Source organism: Protopterus annectens, chromosome 6.part0 (genome assembly GCF_019279795.1).
Source record: "Protopterus annectens isolate FY-2018-M chromosome 6.part0, PAN1.0, whole genome shotgun sequence".
Taxonomy (NCBI): Eukaryota; Metazoa; Chordata; order Ceratodontiformes; family Protopteridae; genus Protopterus; species Protopterus annectens.
The window spans coordinates 516,241,496-516,263,606 of NC_056737.1; the positions used below are offsets into that span (position 1 = coordinate 516,241,496).

General features: G+C 44.6%; 1 protein-coding gene across 1 annotated transcript in view; it reads left to right on the forward strand.

Annotated features, from left to right (window-relative positions):
- BPNT2 (3'(2'), 5'-bisphosphate nucleotidase 2) overlaps positions 1 to 22,111 on the forward strand; it is a 458,945-nt gene that overhangs the window by 167,357 nt on the left and 269,477 nt on the right. The window contains exon 3 of the mRNA XM_044074236.1: positions 1,658 to 1,753. Within this exon, the coding sequence (XP_043930171.1) occupies positions 1,658 to 1,753 (96 nt within the window). The remainder of the gene's footprint in view (positions 1 to 1,657; positions 1,754 to 22,111) is intronic.

Sequence of the window (22,111 nt, forward strand, 5' to 3'; positions counted from 1 at the left end):
CTTTTGAAAGCATTTCTCAAAGGAACTTTTCTGGTAAGACTCTGCTTGGAGAGACCACTCGATTTCAGACTTAAATTTTGTGCTGAAAATTGTATTTTTTTCTTTTTGGACTTACAACCAAAGCAAACCTCATATTTTTATCATGGAAAACCCTCCTCTTGGTAGTAGTCATTTCAACTGGAATTTCGGCTCTGTCCTCTACGTCACTGTGTGTAACTTTCCCAAAGACAGGGTTTCTTTGCACACAAATTCTACTTCATGTTAGAGATACTCGCAAAAATTAACCTCGACCATATCACTAACTTTCATGTGTTCTTTCTCCACTGTTCTGACAAAGGTTAAGTATTGATAATATTTTTTGATGTTTATCATCATGTTACCATAGGAAGGAAGATCAACTATTAATTTACTTTGTAAAAGTTTTCCCTCATTCCATAGTGAGCAAGGCCACTCTGTCCAGGCAGCTTTCCAAACATGTTTTGTTTTGTTCCAAGAAATGCAGCAAAGCTTCATCAAACAAACACAAAGCACATTCATGTTGTGAGATGGCTTCTGTATGCCTAGCTTTCTTTATAGATACTACCATGGGTCATATCTGTACAGCTGCAAAATTGATGTCACTACATACTTTTGTAAGACAATGTAAGTTAGATGTGATTTCAAGGTCCAGGTCTACGTTAAGGACTACTATATTGAAGGGCATGCTATCTTGATGCCACCCAAGAGGCTTTTCTGAGGACTGTATCCTGTGGATGAACTGCATGTTGCAAGATACAAAAGCTATGTACTTGTCATAGATTTTGGCGATCCACATTTGTCCAGTTGAGCTATCTCATCCATTTTCCTTCATTGACTGAGATTATTTTGCAGAGAAGCCTTTAATTTGCTGGTGGTGTTTTTGAGTATTATGTGAATGCCTTAGTTCATAAGCACAGTTTTGATCTAGTGAGAAGGGGGAGTTGATGTGCATTATTGGAGAAAGAAGAAGACTTTTAGAGCCTGGGATAGTCTTAAAGACGACGAGTGATTGTTGGCTGTGGTCACCAGTCCTATAGTTGAAGTCTACTAATGAGGAACCTGAAGATATAACAGCTGTGGTAAGTACATAACTTTTATTTTCAGCAGGCATTGTGTATGGAGTCCTGCAGAATATTGAGAAAAAAACGAGAGAGAATCCATGAAAAAAACATCAGAGTTTTGTTTCCTAGCTGCACAGTGTTAAGATTTTCAACAGCCAGTAAACATTTTTAGATATTCCATTAATTTTAAAACTGAAGTACCCTAGAATTTGTAAACAACCAAGGTGAATATTGTTTAAAAACGCATCAAAAGCCATGAAAAATCCTGGAAAATGGCTAGGACATGGCTTCTTTTGGCTAAAGGCAGCTAACATGTAAAGGAATAGCAACATGTCGCTGTGTGGTCATGCCACATTTGTAGAAGCTGTACACTGTCAAACATGGATTTTTTTTCTCCAGGTATCTTTTGTAAGTTAACTTTCTGTAGCACCTTTGTAAAATGTATTTTCTTCTATGTTAACAATGATAAAATTAGTTGTGGAACCATTGTTTCTTCTTTGTGTGTTACTGTTTTTAGTGGTAATGCTTCTCCATTAAATTAAACTGCAAGTTTTTTTCTTGCCATTTTTCCCCTGCAGAGAACCTCCGACAGTATGTTACAACAATGGTATGTGTTGCTGTTGAAGGGAAGCCAGTAATTGGAGTTATTCATAAACCATTTTCTAAGTATACAGGTATGTGGAGTGAAGAAATATTTTAAGTATACTGCTGTTTGTCTTTATCTGTTCCTTAATGGTTATGCAGAGTTGGTAAAAGTTAATTGTCCCTGAATACAGATGTGCCTCTCTTTCATCCTTCATGTCTATTACCAGCATTTATATCATGTTGTCAAAAGCCACTCATCTTTTAAATTAATTATACAGAATAGGCTGATTGACAAAAGTATCTGGACTTGGAGGACCTTGTGCACAACAGTAACTTGTAAATAACTTCAAGATAGCAAAACCTCTAGATTCTATTTCATCCCGTTTGTCTCGTTTGATGTGCGGTTTAGAGACATTTATCAGATCCAATCTGGCAGCTTTGCTAGGGCTCTGAGCCTCGAGCTCCTTCAAAAACTCCCATAATGTTCCTATCCCCACTCCTCTCTTAGATCTCCTTTGCCACTTTCAAGAACAGATGTAATCGTCCAGTGCCTTATCTGAGTACTCCAAAGTTTTTGCTTTAGTTAACTAAGGCTATCTTTTTTTAGCCTTTTGCTGTATAGTATAGTTTGTCTATTTTAATATTCTGTACTTGGATGTTCTTCGTGTTTCACTGTTGCAGTCATCACCTATGGGTTATCCCTGCTGTGGTAGCCCTCGGCTGTCCCGAATACCATATTCAGTGTTTTTCTGCGTCAGCTGCTGTCGCTTGTTGACTGACGTCAGGTCATCAGTGCTATAAAGCAAGGCAGCCGATGCCATTACACCCGTCTTTCTTGCCGTGGAGCCCATAGCAGAAGCAGTTTGCAAGTGTGCCGGTTGGTTGCTACCAGAGTTTGAATTACAGCTGAAAGCATCTAAAGCTAAGTACCCCGTTGGGGGATCCTTTTTTCTTGCACTAACCGATGTCCGAAAAATGTAACAATTGTCTCACCTGTGGAAAGCAGATCCCACACAGAGACTTCCATTCATACTGTGTCACTTGTTTAGGCCCAGACCATGATGTCCCCTGTTGCCGGTTCTGTGCCCTCTAACACGAGAACCATTCGTCATTGAGCTCTTATTGTACACAGATATTTTTACCTTCCGTCTTCGCATTCTGAAATGGCATCTGTCGAGCAACAATCTGTAGACATTCTGAAAAAATGTAGAGGTAGAGACAGACCACACAAGGCTAAGCCTTCCAACGACTCTACCACTAAGCAGGTTGTCAGTTCTCCAGAATACAGTGAGGCACTTCCGCAGTCCCTGATGTCCGATATGATTTCTACGCAGGCCTCTACCTAGACCCTTTCGGAGTCTGGTATGACCCAGAAATCTCCTTAGTCTTCTGAGCCTTTGGTTGTCTCTGCCTCTGTTGGGTCCTGAGCTGCAACGTAGGCACCGGCATCCAAGGAGGCCTTTCGCACTACCAAATCTAGACAAAAAACAACGTCTTCTCATCCGACTACCATTTCTCTCAGACTGATGGATACTCTTGGGCCTAGAAGCCAGGCCACTCCTAGAAAATCTACCTCTGGCCACCATTACTCCTGATGTTCTTCATGTTTCACTGTTGCAGTCATTACATTTGGGTAATCTGCTGGCAGGTTGCCCTCAGTCGGCCTGATTACAAAGTCTTGGGACCTGCGTCAGTTGCTGTCCCTTCCATGACGTCAGGTCATCAGGGGTATAAAACATGCATCCGATGCCATTGCATCAGTCTTGCCACGCGGTGCCCAAAGCAAAAGCAGTTCGCAGGTGCCGGTTGGCCGACTCCTGAAATTTTCATTTTCGAGTTTCAGAACCAAAGTCTTAAACTAAAAGCTAAGTACCCCGTTGGGGAAACTTTTTCTTGCTCCTTACCGATGTCAGTAAAAGTTAATAATTGTATTACCTGTGGGAAGCAAATACCTCATAAGGATTTTCATTTGTACTGTATTCCTTGCCTAGGCCCTGACCACAACGTGCCTTGGTGTTGGTTTTGTGCTAAATTTAATCAATGCACTATTAAACGTCTGTATATTTTTGCTTCTAAATATTTTGGCTCGAGATTTAACTATCCAGAAATGTAGTCGGTTAGCAATCCGACTACCAGAATACCTAAAAAACACAAAAAGGCAGAGACAGACCATCGAGGTCCAAAACCAATGAAGCTTCTCCTAAGCCAGTCGCCGGTATTTAGTGAGGCGCTTTTGCAGCCCCTGATACACGCTACTTTTGATTCACAGGCCTCTACTGAGACCCATTCGGAGTCCGATATGCAGCAAGATACTTGAAGTATTGAACCCGCGGATGTCTCTACCTTAGGTAGGTCCAGAGCCGCTGAGCAGGCACCGGCTTCTGAGGGTGTTTTCAGGCCTAAGATTTGTATATTAAACCGACGCCATCTTCAAAACTAAGGCCAAAATGTACATCTATGTCTAAAAAAACAACGCTTGGGTGTACAGGCCACAATGCCTAAAAAAACAAATGATGAAATGGCTGAGGATTTAATTACCTTAATCAGGGGTACCCATCCCACTCCTGCTAAGAGGCCTAGGCAAGGCACTGACTGAATCTTCAGATCAGGTTTCTATTTCTTCTGATCAGGAATTATCTATTCCCACGTATGAGGACTCTGATGCAGAAGATTCCATCCCTTCTGCTTCTCTTCCTGAGGATTTTTCTTTTGGAGAAACTTTCCATACCTTAAGGCAACACTTTCACTGGGAAAGTCAGGATTTCTCAGAATCTAAAAAGAGACTTGGGGATTTCCTTCTTCTTCCTCAGCATAGGCCTTTGGCTGTACCCCCTGTTCTAGACATTGTTGATGCTGTTTTCTCAGAATCCAGTATGACTCCTGATTCCCTGCCTCCGGCTCCTAGTAAGCCAGACAGATATTACAGGGTTCCTGACTCCGACAAATTCCTCTTTAAAAACCCTACTGCTGACCCAGAAACCATTTCTCAGGGTCCCAAGGGCATTAACGCTTCTACTGCTAAAAATCCTACCCCTTCTGATAGAGATTCCAGGGCGCTGGATAGATGGGGTAAGAAGGTTTACACATCTGCAACCTTGGCAATCAGGGCTTTAAATTGTCAATTTCATATGCTTAAATACCAACAGCATGTCATGGGCTTACTTAAACAGAAAATGATGTTGATTTCTGACTGTGTGGAAAATAAAGAATTGCAGGATTTATTGCATTCAGCTGAACAAGTTGGAAAACATAATTTGCAATGTGGTTTTGATTCCTTGGAGGCCTCTTGCAGGGCTGCTGTAACTGGATCTGTGATAAGAAGGCATGCTTGGCTGAAGGAGTAGAATCTGCCTGACCATATTAAAGCAAAATTGTTGGATGCTCCTTTACAACAGGACAGTCTATTTGGTAATAAGACAGAAGAAGTTTTGAAAAAGATGGAAGATAAAGCTAAATCTATGCAAACTGTAAAAGATTTCCTACAAGTGCAGCCACCCAGGCTCAGTAGGCACTGGTCTACTAAGAACTGGTCCTTTCCAGTACCCACCAGAGCCGCTTGGGTCAAACCCAGACATTCCAAAGGCTCCAGGTTTCATCAAGGAACTTGTAGAACAAAGCAATGGGGTGCCTCCACCTCCAAATCTGGAAGTAACAAGGTACCTTCCTACGGTAAACAGTCTCAATGGCACCTTCCTACGATTAACAGTCTCAGTGACTTTCCACTGCAATCACCAAGCACTTATCTTTTGACCGCCCCTTTGGGGGGAAAATTGGCACTTCATGCACGAAACTGGCAACTGGTTACCCAGGACAAGTGGGTCTTAAATATAGTATCCCAGGGATACAGATTTCATTTCCACACGTTGCCAATCCCAAACGGATGGACAGATCTGCCTCCAAATCAGTGGGCTGATGCCCAAAAACAGGTTATGTCCCTCATGAATATGGGGGCTATTCAACCAGTACCAGAAAAGGAAAAGGGACAAGTTTTTTATTCAAGACTTTTCCTGGTTCCCGGAAAAGAAAAATCATAGCGTCCAATTCTGGACTTATCCATTCTAAATACATTTCTGGACATTCCAAAATTCAAAATGCTGACTCTACACCAGTTACTACCTATGCTAGGCAAGGATGCCTGGTTGATAACTCTAGACTTAAAAGAGGCTTACCTGCATATCCCAATAAGGGAATTTTGCAGAAGATACCTGTGCTTCAAAGCAGGCTATTTGCATTACCGGTTCTCTGCACTGCCCTTTGGCTTATCTACTGCGCCCAAGGTCTTCACAAAGTGCCTGGCACCAGTAATTGCATTTTGCAGTCAAAAATTCAAATTTATCCATACCTGGATGATTGTCTAATTCAGGCAGAAAACAAGGAGACACTTCTAAAACATCTGGCGTTTGTAAAAAGACTTCTAACTTGTCTAGGGTACACCATAAACAAAAATAAATCACAACTGGTACCCTCTCAAATAATTATATTCCTGGGTGCAAGCTTGAATACAACTGCCCAGATGACTTACCTTACGCCAGAAAAACAAATTCAATTGATGACTTACTTCAAACAGGTGGCCACAAAAACCCAGCTATCTGCAAGACAAATTCTGCAGGCCTTGGGGTTCATGGCCTCCTGCATTGTAATATATGCAAGACTGCATATGAGGAAACTTCAGTGGTACCTAAAAAGCTTATGGAGTCAACATTGTCACAGCCTGGAAACAATGATTCCTATCATTCCTTGCCTGCAGCTAGAGTTCCTGTGGTGGGCAGAGGCCTGCCACCAATACAAGGGACTGTCATTCATTCCACCCCCTGCCGCCCAAACCCTGACTACAGACTCAGATTATGCTTGGGGGGGGGGGGGGGTACGCATCTGGCAGGGAGTTGCATTCAGGGCCAATGGAGCCCAAATCAAATGCACCTACCTATCAACCAGTAAGAGATGCTAGCTGTACAGAATGCTCTGACAGCCTTCAAGGACTATCTTCATCCAGGACAACTACTGATAAAGACAGACAACACCACAGTCATGTGGTACATAATCAAGCAGGGGGGTACACATTCCTACCCCCTTTGCAGACTAGCCATGGCATTGTGGAACACGGCCTTGACTTATCATATACATCTACAAGCTCAATTCCTGCCAGGAAAGCTAAGTACTCTGGCAGGTGAACTAAGCAGAAATCTTATGAACCCACACGAATGGAAACTGGATCCACAAATTTTCAACATGTTGACACGCAAATGGGGGAGCCCATACATAGATCTTTTTGCCTCACCCCAAAACTATCAGTTGGACAAATTCTGCACAAGAATTCATCATAAAAAAGCTTGGAAAGTGGATGCTCTATCCTTCAGCTAGAAAAACCTATCAGTCTATGCCTTTCCCCCTCTGCCTCTCCTCTCCAAGGTCTTACTAAAAGTCAGACAGGAGAAACCAAAAATGATTCTGATTGCTCCAGACTGGCCTCGCCAACACTGGTACCCGCTCCTACGCAATATGTCGCACCTTCCTCCGTGGTACCTGCCCTCAGACACCTTATCTACTGTCTCAGCAGAACTATCAAATTCTGCACACTCTGCTCCAAACTCTGAATCTTGCAGCATGGCTAATCAACTAATTTCACCAGTTACATCTTTCAGCAAACCTGTGATGGATGTCATTTTGGAGGCCAGAAGGCCTAGTACTAGAAAATCTTATGCTTACAAATGGAAAAGATTCTGTGCCTGGAACCCAAGCACAAGGAATAAAGCACAGCAATGCCCAGTATTCCTCAGATTCTGCAATATTTGACGGAGATGCTTCACAAGGACCTATCTTTTTCTTCCATAAAAATCCATGCCTCTGCCATTTCAGCTCATTACAACACGGAGCCTCCCCTCTTTTTCTCATCCTTTGCTAAAGCAGTACCTCAGAGTGGCCAAAAATTTAAGACCTCCCAGGAGAGCAACTACTCCTGCATGGGACCTCAATTTTGTTTTGGAAAAACTCACTCTAACTCCTTTTGAGCCAGCTGCTACTGTAGACCTAAAATTTCTCTCTTGGAACGCAGCTTTTCTTTTAGCAGTCACTTCATCTAGAAGGATTTCAGAACTACAGCTAGAAGGATTTCAGAACTACAGGCTCTTATGGCAGCGGAGCATTTTATTTTTTACCCGTACAGGGTGGCTCTCAGGACCAGTCCATCCTTTATGCCTAAATTGGTATCTAGTGTGGCCATTAATCGGACCATTCATCTGCCAACTTTCTTCCCAAATCCACAGAACAAGGGTGCGTGGATTCTGCATTCATTGGATGTAAACAGACAACTAAGATTCTGCTTAAACAGGACAAAATCGCTAAGAAAATCTGAACTACTACTGGTGGCATTTCCTGCAGGAGCAGAGGGAAAGGCTATTTCAAAGCAGACTATTTCAAAATGGATAAGCCATTGTATTCATTTCTGCCACATGCACCATGGTAAACCTGTCCCCAAGGGGATCAGATCTCATTCCACCAGGGCTGCATCTACTTCTGCAGCCGTTCTCTGAGGGGTTCCTACCGGAGACATTCTAGAAGCTGCTACCTGGAGTTCAGTTCATACGTTCACCAAACATTACCATTTACTTCTCTTCTCTAAATCCAGAGCAGGCTTTGCCACTGCTGTCTTGCAGGGCCTTTATAGCTGCTCCTAATGCTGTATAAATCCATCCTCCCAACCATAGCTTTGGGATTCTACCCAAATGTAATGACTGCAACAGTGAAACACGAAGAACATAGTACAGTTGTGTACACTTACCATAAATGTAGATATCTGAGTGTATTCACTGTTGCAGTTCTGGTTACCCTCTCTCCAGCCCCCTATTTTTTCTCTAACTATACCTCTAATTTCTGTTACTATCTTTAAAAAAGCCTTTTTTGTGTATTTGCTTTTGTTTGGAGGTATATGTTTTGTGTTTTTCATTTTATATACATATATATATATATATATATATATATATATACATATATATATATATATATATATATATATGTGTATATATATATATATATATATATAGATATATATATATATATATATATATATATATATATTTAGCTCCCCATTTGGGGGGACACCTGACATCTGGGGGCAAGAAAACCTGATGTAATGGCGTTGGCAGCATGTTTTATACCCCTGGTGACCTGACGTCATGGAAGAAGTGACAGCAACCGACGCAGGACCCAAGACTTTGTTAATCAGGCCGACTGAGGGCAACCTGCCAGCAGATTACCCAAATGTAATGATTGCAACAGTGAAATACACTCGAACATCTACATTTATGGTAATTGTACACAACTGTACTTTCCACCACCCCAAGTCCAAATGCTAAAAATGGCGGAGGATCTTATCTCCCTTATCAGGGGCAGTCAGGTCACAACTTCTAAAAGGAAAAGACACCTGTTTCCTGAATTACTGACAGAACAGGATTCTGAGGAATCTGATTATTCAGATTTTGAAGAGGAACACAACCTCTGACTGCTTATGAGGATTCAGATGCAGTGGAATCCATTCCTTCTGCCTCCCCAGCAGAAGACCATTTCTTTGAGAAAACCCTTCACACCCTCGGGGGAACATTTCCACTGGGAATCCCAGGACTTCCCTCAGTCTAAGAAAAGACAGAGTTTCTAGACCTACCCCAGCACAGATCCCTGGCCATCCCCCCTATTTTAGACGTGGTGGATGATGTTTTCCATGTAGCTCCTGACGCCCTACCACCTGCTCCCAGTAAACCTGACAGGTATTGCAGAGTACTGGATTCTCAGAAATACTACCTGTACAGAAATCCTGCTGCAGACCTGGAGCTCATTACTCTGGTACCTAAAGTAACTAAGGCTAGTTCTGCCAAGAGTCCTATTCCTTCTGACAAGGAATCCAGAGGTCTGGACAGATGGGGTGAAAAAGTATAAACCTCTGCAACCTTAGTTATCAGAGCTCTCAGCTGTCCGTTCCATGTGTTAAAATATCAACAACACACTTTGGAACTATTCAAACAAAAGATTTCTTCTTTTCCTGACTGTGCCAATTCTAAAGAGATAGCAGATTTACTGCACTCTACTTGTCAAGTGGCCAAACACACTCTGCACTGTGGCTATGACGCACTAGAAGCCTCAAGCAGGGCAGCAGTGTCATGATCTGTTGTTAGGAGACATGCATGGTTGAAGGAACAACTTCTCCCCAATCACGGATCATGTCAAGTATAAATTAATTGATGCCCCCTTGGATAAGGACCGCTTGTTTGGAATTAAAGCAGAAGAAATACTTAAAAAGATGGAAGACCAAGAAAAATCTATGCAAACAGTAAAAGATTTCTTTCAGGTCCAACCATCCAGTTTCAGCAGGAATTTGCCCTCTAAACACTGGTCCTTTCCTGCACCTAGTAGACAGGGGCAAGGTAAGCCCTGCAGGGACAAGACCACCCAGGACTTTATCCCAGGGACAGCAGAGAACCAAACAGGAGACCTCTTCCACCCCTAAGACAGGGAGTTCTAAGCCATCCTTCTATGGCAAAACCTCTCAATGACTCTCTCTTCCCCCTCTGCCCTCCTTCCACTCACCAAAAGCTAGGAGGAAGGCTCCCTCTCTGCAAAGAAAATTGGCTTTTTGTAGCCAAAAACCAATGGGTCGTAAAGATAATTTTTCAGGGATGCAAATTCTCTTTCAACCAACTCCCAATTCCACGAGGGTACCCAAACTTACCTCCAAATCAGTGGGCACAGGCATTAAAACAAGTCCAAACTCTCATATCCCAGGGGGCAGTAGAACCTGTTTCTGCAGACCAAATGGGCATAGGCTTTTATTCCATTCTATTCCTTGTTCCCAGAAAAGAGGGCACTTGACGCCCCATCCTGGATCTATCCATTCTGATCACCTCCCTGGTGGTTCCCATATTCAAAATGCTAAATTTGCAGCAGCTGCTGCCTATGCTGACAAAAAAAATGCCTGGTTAGTGACCCTAGACCTAAAAGATGCCTACCTCCACATCCTCATAAGGGAATCCTGCAGGAAATTCCTGCACTTCAGAACAGGCTCACAACACTTTTAGTTCTCTGCGCTACCCTTTGGCTTGTCTTTTGCTCCCAGGGTATTCACCAAATGCTTAGCCCCGGCCATAGCATTTTGCAGACCGAGAAATATACAGATTTACCCTTATCTGGATGACTGCCTCATTCGAGCAGGGTGCAGAGAAAAGCTGCTCCAGGACCTCCTCTTTGTCAAAACCCTCCTAACCGCCTTAGGGTTTACCATCAACGAGAAGAAATCAAAGCAAACACCCTCCAGGAAGATCATTTTCTTGGGAGCACTGCTGGACACAGCATCCCAAATGGCCTTCCTATCCCCAGAAAAACAGAGCTTCCTGGCTTCCAGAAGTCACTTCACTGCGACGATGTTCCTGCAAGCCTTGGGGTACATGGCATCTTGCATCCTCCTAATTCCTCTGGCCAGGCTTCACATGAGAAAATGTCAGTGGTATCTAAAGAACCTTTGGTGTCAGCATTCTCAGCCTCTAGAGACCTCTCTCCCTCTGATTCCCTGTTTAAGGGCTGAGTTTCTCTGGTGGGCGGGGGCCTGTGCCAAGAACAAGGGCCTTCCCTTCATCCTCCGCCCAACTGAGCAGATCATCGCCACCGACACCTTAGACATTGCTTGGGGCGCTCACCTAGCAGGCAGGTGCACCCAAGGTCTTTGGGATGCCCATCACCTTCCCTTACACATCAACCAGAAGGAAATGATGGCAGTACAAAAGACTCTGAAATCCTTCAAACCCCATCTCAGGCCAGGGGTTCTCCTTATCAAAACATACAACGCCACAGTAATGTGGTACATCGACAAACAGGGAGGGACCCAATCTTACCCTCTGTGCAGGCTAGTCATGAACCTCTGGCTGACACCCTCCTCCTTTGGATTACACCTAATAGCCCAGTACCCACCAGGGATCAACAACACCCTGGCAAGACCACTCACTGGACCTCCATGAATGGCAGCTCCACAGAAAAATCTTTTTGCAAGTCACTGAGGAGTGGGGAACTTGGAAATGGTGGATCTCTGCTTTACACCTCCACCACCAGCTGAAACAATTCTGTACCAGGGAGTATCACCACCTAGCGTGGAAGGTGGATGCCTTGACCTTCTAGAACTCCCTCTTTGTGTACGCTTTCCCTCCTCTGCCTCTTATTCCAAAGGTACTGATCAAGATAAGGGAGGAGAGACCAAAGGTCATTCTCATTGCTCTAAACTGGCCCAGACAGCATTGGTACCCCTTTCTGCGCAGCCTGACATTGCAGCCTCCCAGGCAGCTTCCTCTGATCTCACACCTCTTGACTGAGATGGGGGGGGGGGGGGCACCCAGACCTGCAGACTCTCAAACTGTCAGCATTGCTAATACTCTAAAGGCAAACAGTGGGCCCCTGGTAAGTAAACAGGTCCTAGACATTATTACAGAGGCCGGAAGGCCCAGCACCAGAATATCTTATGCAGGGAAATGGAAAAGATTCTGCTCCTGGAGCCAGTCCAATGGGGGCAGTTCCTCACAACCTTCCATCCCTCTTATCCTGGATTACCTAGCGGAGTTGCTCAATAATGGCAGCTCCTTCTCTTCTATTAAAATCCACACCTTGACCATATCGGCTCATTATACAGATCAGCCCCTGTTCTCATATCCTTTGATTAAACAATTTCTCAGATGGGCTTCTAATATCAGACCTCCCAGAAGGCCACCCACACCAGCCTGTGTCCTGAATTATGTTTTGGAAAAACTAACCTTACCACCCTTCGAATCTGCTGCTTCGGCAGAACTGAGATGCCTCTCCTGGAAGACTGCTTTCCTACTAGCTATCACCTCAGCCAGAAGGGTTTCAGAACTTCAGGCACTGATGGCCATTGAGCTCTTCATCATTTTCCATGCAGGCAGGGTCTCCCTGAGGACTAACCCCCCACTTTATGCCCAAGGTGGTATCTAATGTGACTCTCAACCAGACCATACATCTACCCACCTTATTTCCTAACCCTCAAAACAGGGGGAAAGAATTCTGCACTCACTAGACATGCACAGACAGCTCAGATACTACCTGGACCATACTAAACCCTTCAGGAAAATAGACCAACTTCCTGTCTGCTTTGCCCCAGGGGCAGAGGGGAAGCCTATTTCCAAGCAAACCATTTTCAAATGGATATCACACTTTATCCATTTTTGCTACAGATTACATGGGAAACCACCCCCGAAGTCTATTCATACCCATTCCACTAGGGCAGTCTCCACTTCCACAGCATTCCTCAGAGGAGTTCCCACCAGGGACATCTTGGAAGCTGCCACCGAGACTTCCATCCGTACCTTCACAAAGCAATTCCACCTACCTCTTTACTGTAAGGCTAGGGCAGGGTTTGCCTCTGCAGTTCTGCAGGGCATGCTGACCCATGCCTAGGTCTCTCACTAATCCTACCTCCCCTCTCCTCAGCTTTGAGAATCCTCCCACAGGTGATGACTGCAACAGTGAAACATGAAGAACATAGTACAGGTGTGAACACTTACCATAAATGTAGATGTTAGAGTGTATTCACTGTTGCAGTCCTGGATGCTCTTCGTGTTTCACTGTTGCAGTCATTACATTTGGGTTATCTGCTGGCAGGTTGCCCTCATTCGGCCTGATTATCAAAGTCTTGGGTCCTGCACCGGTTGCTGTCTCGTCTTCTATGACATCAGGTCGTCAGGGGTATAAAACATGCAGCCGACGCCATTTTCATCCGTCTTTATTGCTGCGTGGTGCCCAACGCAGAAGCAGTGTGCAAGTGCCAGTCGGCCGACTCCTGAAATTTTCATTTTCGAGTTTCAGAACCGAAGTTTTCAAACCAAAGCTAAGTACCCCGTTGTGGAAACTTTTTCTTGCTCCTTACCAATATCAGTAAAAGTTAATAATTGCATTACTTGTTGGGAAGCAAATACCTCATGAGGATTTTCACTTGTACTGTATTCCTTGCCTAGGCCCTGATCACAACGTGCCTTGCTGTCGGTTTTGTGCTAAATTTAACCAACGCACTATTAAGCGTCAGTATATTTTTGCTTCTAAATATTTTGGATCAAGATTTAACTACCCTGAAATGTCGTCGGATAGCATTCCGACTACCGAAGTTCACAAAAAAACGCAAGGAAAAAGATAGACCGTTGAGGTCCAAAAACGACGACGAAGCTTCTCCTAAGCCAGTCGCCGGTACTCAGTGAGGCACTTTCGCAGCCCCCGATACCCGCTAATTTTGAGTCGCAGGCCTCTACCGAGACCCATTCGGAGTCCGGTATGCTGCGAGATTCGCAAAGTATTGAACCCGTGGATGTCTCTCCCTTGGATGGGTCCGGAGCCGCTGAGCAGGCACCGGCTTCTGAGGGTGTTTTCAGGCCTCAACATTTTTACATTAAACCAACGCCAGCAACAAAACCAAGGTCAAAAACAACTTCTATGTCTAAAAAACCAACGCATGAGCCACATGCTCAGGCCCCTACGCCTAAATTCAGATGATCAAAATGGCTGAAGATTTAATTACCTTGATCAGGGGTTCCCACCCCCCCCCCCCCCCCCCTGCTAAGAGGCCTAGGCAAGGCACTGATTATGAATCTTCAGATCAGGTTTCCATTTATTCTGATTCCTCTTCTGATCAGTAATTTACTATTCCACCCTATGAGGATTCTGATGCAGAGGAATCCATCCCATCTGAGGATTACTCTTTTGGAGAGACTTTGCATACTTTAAGGGAACATTTTCACTGGGAGAGTCAGGACTTCTCTGAATCAAAAAAGAGGCTTAGGGATTTTCTTCTTCTTGCTCAGCATAGGCCTTTGGCTATACCTCCTGTATTAGACATTGTTGCTGATGTGTTCTCGGAATCAAGCATGGCTCCCGATTCCCTGCCTCCGGCTCCTAGTAAGCCAGATAGATATTACAGGGTTCCTGACTCCCACAAATTTATTTTCAAAAATCCAGCTGCTGATCCTGAGACTATTTCTCAGGGTCCCAAGGGTGTTAAGGCTTCTACTGCCAAAAATCCTACACTTTCTGATAGAGATTGCAGGGCGCTGGATAGATGGGGTAAGAAGGTTTATACGTCTGCAACCTTGGCAATCAGGGCTTTAAACTGCCAGTTACATATGCTTAAATATCAACAACATGTTATGGGCTTACTGAAACAGAAAATTATGTTGATTTCTGACTGTGTGGAAAATAGAGTTGCAGGATTTATTGCATTCAGCAGATCTGGTTGGAAAGCATACTTTGCAATGTGGTTTTGATTCCTTGGAGGCCTCTTGTAGGGCCGCCGTTACTGGATCTGTGATTAAAAGGCATGCCTGGCTCAAGGAGCAAAATCTGCCTGATCATGTTAAAGCTAAATTGTTGGATGCCCCTTTGCAGCATGATACTCTGTTTGGTAATAAGGCAGAAGAGGTTTTAAAGAAAATGAAAGACAAAGCTAAATCTATGCGAACTGTAAAAGATTTCTTGCAAGTGCAGCCACCCAGGTTCAGTAGGCACTGGCCTACTAAAAATTGGTCCTTTCCTGTGTCCAACAGAGCCACTCAGGGCAAACCCAGGCGCTCAAAAGGCTCCAGATATCAATCACAGGGATCTTACAGGTCAAAGCAGTGGGGTGCCTCCATCTCCAAATCTGGAGGAAAGCACAACCTTACAGTAAGCAGTCTCAATGACTTTCCTGTACCATCTCCAAGCACTTATCTTTTGTCAGTCCCCTAGGGGGGGAAATTAGCACTTCATGCTCAAAATTGTCAGTTAATTACCCAGGACAAGTGGGTATTAAACATAGTATCCCAGGGGTACAGATTTCATTTCCATACTTTGCCAATTCTAGATGGATGGCCGGATCTGCCACAAAACCAGTGGGCAGAAGCCCAGAAACAAGTCACGTCCCTCCTGGATTTGGGGGCTATTCAACCGGTACCAGAAAAGGAAAAAGGACAAGGATTTTATTCAAGACTTTTCCTGGTACCCAGAAAGGACAATTCATGGCGTCCAATACTGGACTTGTCGATTCTGAACACGTTCCTGGACATTCCAAAATTCAAAATGCTGACTTTACAACAGCTACTGCCTATGCTAGGCAAGCATGTTGGTTAGTAACTCTGGACTTAAAAGAGGCATACCTGCATATCCCAATAAGGGAATCATGCAGAAGATACCTCCGCTTCAAAGCAGGTTTTTTGCATTACCAATTCTCTGCACTGCCCTTTGGCTTATCTACTGCGCCCAGGGTCTTTACAAAGTGCCTGGCACCAGTAATTGCATTCTGCAGACAAACATTCAAATTTATCCTTATCTGGACGATTGCCTCATTCAAGCAGAGGACAAGGACACTCTTCTTCAACATCTGGCGTTTGTAAAAAGGCTTCTTGCATGCCTAGGGTACACCATAAATGAAAAGAAATCACAACTGGTACCCTCTCAAATAATTATATTCCTGGGTGCTAGCTTGAATACAACTGCCCAGATGGCTTACCTCAAGCCAAACAAACCAAGGCAATTGACAACATACTTCAAACAAATGGCAACAAAACCCCAGTTTTCTGCAAGACAAATTCTGCAGGCTTTGGGGTTCATGGCATCCTGCATTCTACTAATTCCGTATGCGAGACTGCATATGAGGAAACATCAATGGTACCTAAAAAGTTTATGGAGTCAGCATTGTCACAGCCTGGAAACAATGATTCCTCTTATTCCCTGCCTACAACAGGGGTTTCTTTGATGGGCAGAGACATGTCACCAAAACAAGGGACTGTCATTCACTCTACCCTCTGCCACCCAAACCCTAACTACAGACTCATCAGACTATGCTTGGGGGGCCCACCTGGCAGGGAAATGCATTCAGGGCAAATGGAGCCCAAACCAAATGCATCTGCATATCAACCAAAAAGAAATGCTAGCTGTTCAGAATGCTCCGACAGCCTTCAAGGACTTACTTCATCCAGGACAACTATTGATAAAGATGGACAACACCACAGTTATGTGGTACTTAAACAAGCAGGGGAGCGCACATTCCTACTCCCTTTGCAGACTAGCCATGGCCTTGTGGAACACAGCTTTGACTTACCAAATACATCTTTAAGCTCAATTCCTGCCAGGAAAGCAAAATACTCTGGCAGACGACCTAAGCAGAAATCCTATGGACTCGCACGAATGGAAACTGGATTCACATATCTTCAGCATGTTAACGCAACAATGGGGGAGCCCAGACATAGATCTATTTGCCTCTCCCCAAAACTATCAGTTGGACAAATTCTGCACAAGAACTCGTCACAAAAAAGCATTGAAAGTGGATGCTCTATCCTTCAGCTAGAAAACCCTATCAGTCTATGCCTTTCTCCCTCTGCCTCTACTCTCCAAGGTCTTACTAAAAGTCAGACAGGAAAAAACAAAAATGATCCTAATTGCTCCGGACTGGCCTCGCCAGCACTGGTACCCGCTTCTAAGGAATCTGTCACACCTTCCTCTGTGGTACTTGCCTCAAACACCTCACCTACTGTCTCAGCAGAAGTATCAAATTCTGCACACTCAGCTCCAAACTCTGAATCTTGCAGCATGGCTAATCAACTAATTATTCAAACCACATCTCAGTAAACCTGTGATGGATGTCATTTTGGAAGCCAGAAGGCCTAGTACTAGAAAATCTTATGCTGATAAATGGAAGAGATTCTGTGCTTGGAACCAAGCACATGGAATAGACGCAGCAAAGCCCAATATTCCTCAGATTTTACAATACTTAACTGAGATGCTTGACAAGGGCCTATCTTTTTTTTCAATAAAAATCCATGCCTCTGCCATCTCGGCTTATTACAACACAGAGCTTCCCCTCTGTTGTCATCCACTGCTTAAACAGTATCTCAGAGGGGCCAAAAATTTAAGGCCTCCCAGGAGAGAGTTGAAGTCCTGCATGGGACCTCAATTTTGTGCTGGAAAAACTCACCCTGCCTCCTTTTGAACCAGCAGCTACTGCGGATATAACATTTTTATCTTGGAAGACCGCTTTTCTTTTGGCAGTCACTTCAGCAAGAAGGTTTTCAGAACTACAGGCTGTCATGGCAGTGGAGCCTTTCATTATTTTTTACCCGGATAGGGTGGCCCTCAGGACCAATCCTTCTTTTATGCCTAAGGGTGGTATCCAGTGTGGCTCTTAACCAGACCATTCACCTGCCAACTTTTTAGCCAAATCCGCAGAACAAGGGGGAGTGGATTCTGCATTCATTGGATGTACACAGACAGCTAAGATTCTACTTAAACAGGACCAAATCTCTAAGAAAGTCTGAGCAACTACTGGTAGCATTTGCTGCAGGATCAGAGAGGAAAGCTATATCAAAGCAGACTATTTCTAAATGGATAAGCCACTGCATTTGTTTCTATTTGCACCATGGTAAACCGGTGCCCAAGGGGGATCAGATCACATTGCACCAGGGCTGCCTGTACTTCAGCAGCTTTTCTCAGAGGAGTCCCAACCAAAGACATTCTAGAAGCTGCTACTTGGAGCTTTGTTTATACCTTCACAAAGCATTATCATTTACCTCTCTTCTCTAAATCCAGGGCAGGCTTTGCTACTGCAGTCCTGCAGGGCCTTATAGCTGCTGCTAATGCTGTTTAGTTACATCCTCCCATCCATAGCTTTGGGATTCTATACCCAAATGTAATGACTGCAACAGTGAAACACGAAGAACATAGCACAGACGTCCTTCAAGGATGCATCTGCAGTCATAACAAATGGGTTGTCCTGTCGTCAGGCAGCCCTTCGGTCGGCCGGATTCCAAAGTCTGGGTCCGGCTTCGGCTGATGTCGCACTTCACCCGACGTCATCTCTGCTGGTCTTCGGGTATAAAGGCATCAGCCGACGCCATTTTCCTCAGTCTTTCTTGCCGCCTGGCACCCGAAGCAGAAGCTGTTCGCAAGTGCCGGTCGGTCAGATCCAGAGATTACTACTACCGAATACTACTCAAGACTTCTAAAAGCTAAGTACCCAGTTGGGGACTCTTTCTTGCCTCAGCCGATGTCAGAAAAAGTCAATAACTGTTTAACTTGTGGGAAACAAATACCTCATAAAGATTTCCACTCTTACTGCCTGCCTTGCTTAGGCCCAGACCACGACGTAGCAGCCTGTTCGGCCTGTGCTTCCTTCAACCGACGAACGCTTAGGCGTCGGTCGGAGTTTGCTGAACAGTTTTTCGGCTCAGATTTTGCATACATTATGCCGTCGGATCCTCCGACTACCCAAATTGTTAAAAAACGCGAAGAAAAAGACCGACACTCGCGGTCCGCGGTTTCGGCCGAAACCGCGGTTAAGCAAGCCGCGAGTTTCTCGGTTTCGGCCGAAACCGAGAAAACCGGTCTATCTTCAGCCGAATCCATGACTACTACTGAGGCTCCTGCTACCTTAGTTGAATCGGCCTCAGAAATTTTGCCTACAATTGTGGTTCCTAGTGATTTATCAGACACCATCCCTTTGGATGTCTCTACCACAGCACGTGGTGCTGCTAGGCCTCCTGCAGCCATGTCTATTAAGGCCTTTGCCAGGGCTAAAGCAGCCAAATCTGTTAAATCAGTGCCTGTTGCCCCCCTCACACAGGCCCACTTCTAGTTCACAAATGCTTACTCTGGCAGAGGATTTAATATCCTTAATTAGGGGATCCCAATCTCACCCAGACAGGGCCTCTCAGCCCCCAGAAAAGAGACCTAGAGCAGAGCCCCCCGAGCCAGTGTCCTCTGATGATTCTGGATGACTCAGACATTACAGACCAGCCAGAGGCTCCTTTTCTACTTATGAAGATTCCGATGCTGAAGAATCCATTCCAGCTGCCTCTCCACCAGAGGAATTTTCCTTTGGGGAAACCTTACATGCCATGAGAGAACAATTCCAATGGCAGGGACAAGATTTCTCAGATTCAAGAAAAAGGCTTAGGACATTTCTGCACTTACCACAACATAGGCCCTTAGCTATACCTCCTGTACTGCCTGTTGTGGATGATGCATTTAATGATGTTTGCACTGCTCCTGATTCTTTACCTCCAGCCCCTGCCAAACCAGATAGATTTTACAGGGTGCCAGACACTCATCACCACCTATACAAGGCCCCACTTGCAGATCCTGAAACTATATCCCAGGGGCCTAAGGCAGTAGACCCGACCTCAGCAAAAAACCCTTCTGAAAGGGAATCCAGGTCCTTAGAGAGATGGGGGAAAAAAGTTTACACCTCTGCTACTCTCTCAGCTAGAGCTTTAAACTGTCAGTTTCATGTGATCCAATACCAGGAGTTTATGCTTGATCAGTTAACTAAAAAGCTGTCCTCTGATGACTCCTTAGATAAGAAATATGTATTAGAAATGGTGAATAACATCCAACAGGTTAGTAACCATTCTTTAAAATGTGGCTATAATGCACTGGAGGCTTCATTTAGATCAGCCATGACTGGCACAGTGATAAAAAGGCATGCATGGTTGAAAGAACAGGTCTTACCGGATCATGTTAAAGCAAAGCTGTTAGATGCTCCTATGGATAAGGCCAGTCTATTTGGTACACCTGCTCAGCACGTAATGAAGAAAATGGAAGAGAAGGCAAAATCTGTACAAACAGTTAAAGATTTCTTACAGGTTCAGCCCCCAAGGTTTAGCAGGAACTGGCCTGCCAAAAATTGGTCCTTTCCAGACTCCTCAAAATCCCAAAGAGGCAGGAATAGACGCTCTAGAGGCAGAAATCAATCCAGAGGAGGTGCTTACAGAGGACGACAGTGGCAAGGCAATAACCGAGGCACAGACACAACCACTGCCACTGCAACAGGACAATCAAAGTGACTTGGCTCTGACACTGCCTACCAGGTAGCAAATAGCAGCACCTTTAGGCGGAAAGTTAGCCTTATTTTCGAAAAATTGGCACTATATCACAAAAGACAAGTGGATTTTGCAAACCATAGACCAAGGCTACCGGTTCCACTTCCACACCTTACCAGTAAAAAGAGGAATGCCAAACCTGCCTCCAAATCAAAAAACAGAAGCTCTACAGCAGATAGCGGAATTAGCAAAGATGAGAGCTGTGGAGAGAGTACCAATAACAGAACAGGGCAAAGGATTCTACTCCAGACTCTTCCTAGTACCAAGAAAAGAGAAAAGTTGGAGACCTATTCTCGACCTGTCCATCTTAAACACATACATCATTGTCCCAAAATTCAAAATGCTGACCCTACAGCAACTTCTTCCCATGCTGGGCAAGGAGTGTTGGCTGGTAACTCTAGATCTCAAGGAGGCATACCTGCACGTCCCCATACGACCAAATTGCAGAAGATACCTCAGATTTCTTGCAGGATCAGAGCATTATCAATTCTCAGCATTGCCCTTTGGCTTATCTACTGCGCCCAGAGTATTCACAAAATGCCTGGCATCAGTAATCGCTCACTGCAGACTACAGGAATCCAAATTTATCCATACCTGGACGACTGCCTGTTACAAGCGGACAACAAAAGCAAGCTGACAACAGATTTACAAAGGGTCATTTGCTTACTACAAGCCCTGGGATACACAGTCAATTTACAAAAGTCAAGGCTGATACCATCCCAAACAAGAACATTCTTGGGTGCGGAATTGGACACAGTAAAACAAATGGCATTCCTAACTGCAGAAAAACAAAAGAACTCCTCTTTACTTCTTGGCATTAACAAAGCAGAACAAACTAACAGCAAGAAAAGTACTGCAGGCCTTGGGCTTCATGGCATCATGCATAATCTTGGTCCCACATGCCAGACTGCATATGAGAAAGCTACAGTGGTACCTAAAGAATTTATGGTCTCAACACAGGCACAGCTTAGAAACCGAAATCCCACTAATCCCATGCCTAAAACAGAAGTTCCTATGGTGGGCTCAAGCATGCCAGTCAAACCCAGGCTTACCCTTCCACAACTTTCAAGCAAGCCAAACCATCACAACGGACGCCTCAGACCTAGGCTGGGGGGCGCACATGTTGGACAAATGCATACAAGGATTGTGGACTCAAGACCAGCTGCACCTGCACATAAACCAAAAAGAAATGCTGGCAGTAAAACTAGCAATCCAGAAATTCAGACCATTCCTCAAAGAAGGCCATTTAATGATAAGGACAGACAACACCACAGTCATGTGGTACATCAACAAACAGGAAGGCACTCATTCATACCCCCTATGCAGAATGACTCTGGACCTTTGGAATCTGGCTCTGAGCTACAACATCCAGTTGCAGGCAATATTTGTGCCGGGAAAAGAGAACACCCTAGCAGACATGTTAAGCAGAACCACCTCGGATGCTCACGAATGGATGCTACACCGGACATCTTCAAGGCCATCACAAAGAAATGGGGAATGCCACAAATAGACCTATTCGCATCCCCACTCAATCACCAGCTCCAAAAATTCTGCACAAGGACATAC